Here is a 4,645-nt window from a genome sequence, read left to right as displayed (position 1 = left end):
CCCCCCACCCCGCCACCGCCCGCACCCTGCACAGCATCCCGCACACAGCCAGGGCCTGCACCCCGCACCCCGCACCGCACCCCGCCACCGCCTGCACCCCGCACAGCATCCCGCACACAGCCACCACCCGCATCCCACCGCCCCGCTGCTCCGGGCTCCTGGGCAGCCCCACAGGGCCATACTCTGGCCAGGGCATGGGATCACACCTCTAGAAGTCAATGCTGCAACCTGACAGCCACAAGCGGCTCCTTCCCTCCCCAGAAAGAAATCCTTCCACTCCTGTGTCTCAAAGTAGTATTTCAAACACGAACTAAAACAGAGGTTTAAAAGGTTATTTAAAAGCCATGAGAATGGGACTCTCCATCTTCTGGGACATATGGGTGCTCCCACATGGTAAGTTATTTACAAACCCAGAACACCTATGCAAGGACAAAGCTGGCTTGCAGGCATGTCAACCCTCATTCTTACCCCTCTTCAACCATGATTGGTGGAAGATGATTATTTGTGCCACAGATGTATCTACTCTCTTGAGTCCTCAACTCTGCTGGGCACCATAACACCACCTGAGCTATCCCAGTGCAGGAGCCACAACCTGTGCCCACTGATTCCCCCAGAAACGGCTCAGCGACACACCAGCATCATGCCCAAAAGCAAGGACGTGCATCCTGCAGGGACCAACCCAGCCCTGGGCCAGTGCAGGGAATTCCAAACTTAGAAGAAGTGATTGAAAACTCAGCGTACTCATCCAGTAAGAGCATTTGGCACAGCAGCTAACTACGTGCCGAGTCAGTAATAGGCTCCTAAAGTACTTTAAAAGCACTAAGCCTGATCACTCCTCCCATGAAGCCCAAAGCCAGTGCAGCCACTTTCAGAGAAGGGAACTAGACATCCGTGATTTGTGCTGGCACAAGGGAAACCTGCAGCAGAACCAGTTCCTTTCTGTTGCACTCTTTAATTATAAACTCTCTCTCCTTTTTGATTGCTATCCATTTTGGGATCTCTCTGATTTTACAGCCAGGAAAACCAATGTTATAAGCTGCGTAAAGCATTCAAAAAGCTCACCACAGTTACTGCTAGACATGGAAAACCAGAGGTTGCTCTCACCTCCTGAAGCTGGGATTCTTTCTTCTTAGAAGACAAGTTTAAGTGCTTTTCTAGGACACCACAATACTTCTCCGTCTCCTTGTCATATTTCTTTTTGGCATCCTACAAAATAGAACAAAAAGTGTGATGCTGAACACCACGGCACTGGGGCAGCTGTGAGGATCCAGGGCATTCCTACAGCCTCGTGCAGGACTGCGAGTCCCGGGCCAGAGCTAACCCCCTTCTGCACAGCACGAGATGGGACCAAGGCCAAGGGGCATCAGCTGGAAGCGGGCAAAGCTGCTTTTATCCATGACCATCGGGCAGCTATAGGAAAGCAGCTTGTGCTGCCAAAATCCGAGACTTGGGGGAGCCCCTCCTCTATTCCCAGAGCCCAAGGCTCAGTAAAACATCCAGGTCCCGGGGCTGGCCCAAAGACAACACAGCGAGGAAAGTGCTTGCTAACCAGCTAACCAGCATATCGTCACAATTTCACATCCCACCCTGCCACCCCTCGCAATGGCTTATCCTATGTGTCACTCAGGACGATGACACAGTAATTTGGCTATTTGTGGCAGGAGCATTAAAGGAGGATGTCAACCTTAACTTTTCTTTTGTACCTCTCATCCCAGCCTCACCGCCCCAACATGCCAGTACGAAATCCACCACTGACAACTGCTAATAACCAGCTCCTTTCTGAAGCACCCCTTTTTTGTCTTTTTTTTTTAGCTGCACGAACCAGGACAGCCTGGCCAGGCTGGGCTACACCACGGTGCCGCCACGGCTTCTGTGCCAGCGGGGAGCTGGGCACACCGCTGCCATGCAAACACGGCCCCGCCGGGCTGGCATGTGCTTCTTGCAGGCAGCAGCAGGTTGTTATAACAACAGGAGAGCCGCAGACAGCGGTTTAATTTCAGAACAAAGGCAGGAAAGAAAGGGGGGGGGGGGGCCAGGCTGTTTCACAGCTGCCCTCAGCCACACCGGTGCTTCCCTGGGCTCGCCTGTCCTGCCAGAAGCCGTCCAAATTCCCATGCAGCCGCCCAGCCACACACCAGGGTGGGCAGCGCAGACTGGGGGGCTCAGGCGACTGGGAACCCCTCTAAGAAAATACTAATTCTGGTTTGGAGGAAGAAAAAAAAAGTTCGCTTCAACTAGCATGTGATTTTTAGCCCTTGGCACGTTACTTGGTTGTGGGTGAACTGGGAACATTGAGGCACTTTCCCAGGAGCTGGATCGTCCCCGTCTCCAAACCCGCAGCAGCGCGCAGACATTTCCTCCCATGCCCATGCCCAGCAGGGCCCATCGCTGCAGCACGCCAGGTCCCGGCACGGCCATTGCCACACGGCTCTGGGCTCTGCTCCTGAGCCCAAGCAGGGGCTCCCAGAGGTGACAGCAGCTTGGTGCAGCAGCAGCCTACCTTAGCGGCCCCGATCTGCTCCTTGCGAAATTTCTCCAGTGGCGTGATCAGCACCTCGCTGGCGTTCTCGATCTATGGGCAAAGACGGCCACAACTCACCTGCTGCCTCCATGCTCCCGCCCCAGCCCCAGCCGGGCTGGCGCAGCCCTTTTGCCCAGCTCAGCCCCAGACACCCAAGCCGCTCAACAGCCTTTCCCATGGAAACCCTCCTGCAGCCCACAGAAACCCGCACACTTCACCCACTCCAGCTCTGCGCTGGCTGAGGACCCAGGGGAGGCTGAGGGGCTTGTACCAAACCTGCTCCTCACCCCAGTGAGCCCTACCAGCACCAGCACTGGCCATTTTCCAACAGCAAGACACCATTACTGATGCTCTTCAAGCGTGCCCCCCCGCCAAGTTCACACTCCCCTCCCTCTGCTCTCCCCTGCAGCTCTGCCCTGGGCGAGGGAAGGGGTTTCCACTGCACGCCACGGTGCCCCGGGTGCCACACCACCCACCGTGCGCAGCGCTGCCAGCGGCAGCAGCAGTGCCACCACCCACCCAGCCCCCGGTAGATGGGGCCATACCATGCGCATCCGCTCGTCCTCCAGGTTCCGCAGCACCGTGGCGAACTCCTGCAGAGACTTGGCTGGAAGGGACACACCCACACAGTCAGCACTTAACAACATATTATTTTCTTTTTAAATTAAGAGAGAGACTGAACAGGGGCCTTTTGTTTGCTGTGTTTTGGGGGCCTTGGGAGTTGGTTGCTTGGGGTTTTTTATCATCTTTGCTCTCTCCTCAGAAAGGCTTCCAGTTGCCTACAAAAGTAACTGGTAGCATAGCATCCCCAGCACCATGTTCCCTCCTCCAGAGAGAAACACCACACCTTCATCTCGAACCTGCCCTACCCAACAGCCGGTTGCTCATCAGCCCTATGGCTCAGCACTGGCCCCAGCCATGCTCGGTGCACGAGTGGCAGCTCACCAGCATGTGCATCGCAGCAAGGGGACTTGGATGAGAAAGCTATTTTTGCTGAGAGACTGGGCACAAATAAATAAGTGAAGTTAAATCAGGGCTAAAGCTCATTTGCTCTCCTGGCTCCAGATGATGCGCACAATAAGCTCTAAAAGTTCAGCTGGGGCAGAATCAGGATAACATGAAGTGAAGGGCCGAAGCTGCTGCCCTACGCCATGAGAAGCTCCATGGTGGAACCAGGCTACGGCTGGGAGAGCACTGCCAGACTCTGCACTGCTGGCTGCTGTCGGCACAGTGGGTGCCTGCTGGGTTCTTCGCTCCTGCAGCTGGCAGCGAGGCTGCTGCTCCTCTCCTTCAGCTACAGCCCCTTGCAGTGTATTTTGCCATGGCCACATCTCCAGATCCCTGCTCTCCAATGGGAAAGGGCCGGATAATCTAGATGGTTTCAGACATGGGCAATCTTCTTCCTTTCCTATCTGGCAGGACTAGATTTAGGCCAAGAAGCAACAATTGATTTCCTTGGGAAGGCTTTGCTGATGTTGAACCAGGAGAAATATGCCATTTCCAGAGAGCAGGAAAGCACCCAGACAAATTCCCGGGCTCCTTGGCACCCTTGTGTGTGTCTCTCTCCCCCATGCCCTGCTCAGCTCAGGGGTCTGGAGCATGGCTTCAGGGCTACTCACGGCACCAGCGCCCTGGACTCACCTATGCAGATCTCATCATCCGTTTCAGCATCGCCTATGCAGCGGAATTTAAACTCGTTGAGGGAGTCCGCAAACTTGCGCTTGGCCGCCGACAGGTCTGCCGAGAGAGCGGGAGAGGGGAAAACACAGATGTTAGAAAAGGAAAAAGCCCACCACAGCACGATGCAGGCAGACGCGTAATCCCAGCCAGCCAGTCCCCATGGAGAGACCTGTCTGACAGGCCCCCCCCCTCCCATGCCAGGGAACCCCCAAGAGTGCTGCCCTTCTCCTGCACCCACCCCAGGGACGGGGCTCTGTGGGGTCCCGGCCAGCACCCGCCAAAATATACTACAGGAGATGAAACCTCAAAATACCGTGAGAACCATGCGGGAGCTCAAGCCCAGTGCCACGGGGCAGTGGCAAACGGTGATGCAGGGTGGCACTGCTGGGGCAGCTCCCACGCTGCCCCCCAAGAGATGGCACCTCTGCACAGGCTCCCCGCCCT

At 55.9% G+C, this 4,645-nt stretch overlaps 1 protein-coding gene across 1 annotated transcript in view; it reads right to left on the bottom strand.

Annotated features, from left to right (window-relative positions):
• ARHGAP26 (Rho GTPase activating protein 26) overlaps positions 1–4,267 on the bottom strand; it is a 131,772-nt gene extending 127,505 nt beyond the window's left edge. The window contains exons 1-4 of the mRNA XM_009285955.2: positions 4,163–4,267; positions 3,067–3,128; positions 2,501–2,572; positions 1,105–1,206 (exon numbers count right to left, since the gene is read on the bottom strand). Of these exons, the coding sequence (XP_009284230.1) occupies positions 1,105–1,206; positions 2,501–2,572; positions 3,067–3,075 (183 nt within the window). The 5' untranslated portion in view covers positions 3,076–3,128; positions 4,163–4,267. The remainder of the gene's footprint in view (positions 1–1,104; positions 1,207–2,500; positions 2,573–3,066; positions 3,129–4,162) is intronic.
• Between the last annotated feature and the right edge of the window lie 378 nt (positions 4,268–4,645).

This window comes from Aptenodytes forsteri, unplaced genomic scaffold, assembly GCF_000699145.1.
Source record: "Aptenodytes forsteri isolate BGI_AS27 unplaced genomic scaffold, ASM69914v1 Scaffold54, whole genome shotgun sequence".
Classification (NCBI taxonomy): domain Eukaryota; kingdom Metazoa; phylum Chordata; class Aves; order Sphenisciformes; family Spheniscidae; genus Aptenodytes; species Aptenodytes forsteri.
This window is presented reverse-complemented; position numbering and strand designations above follow the sequence as displayed.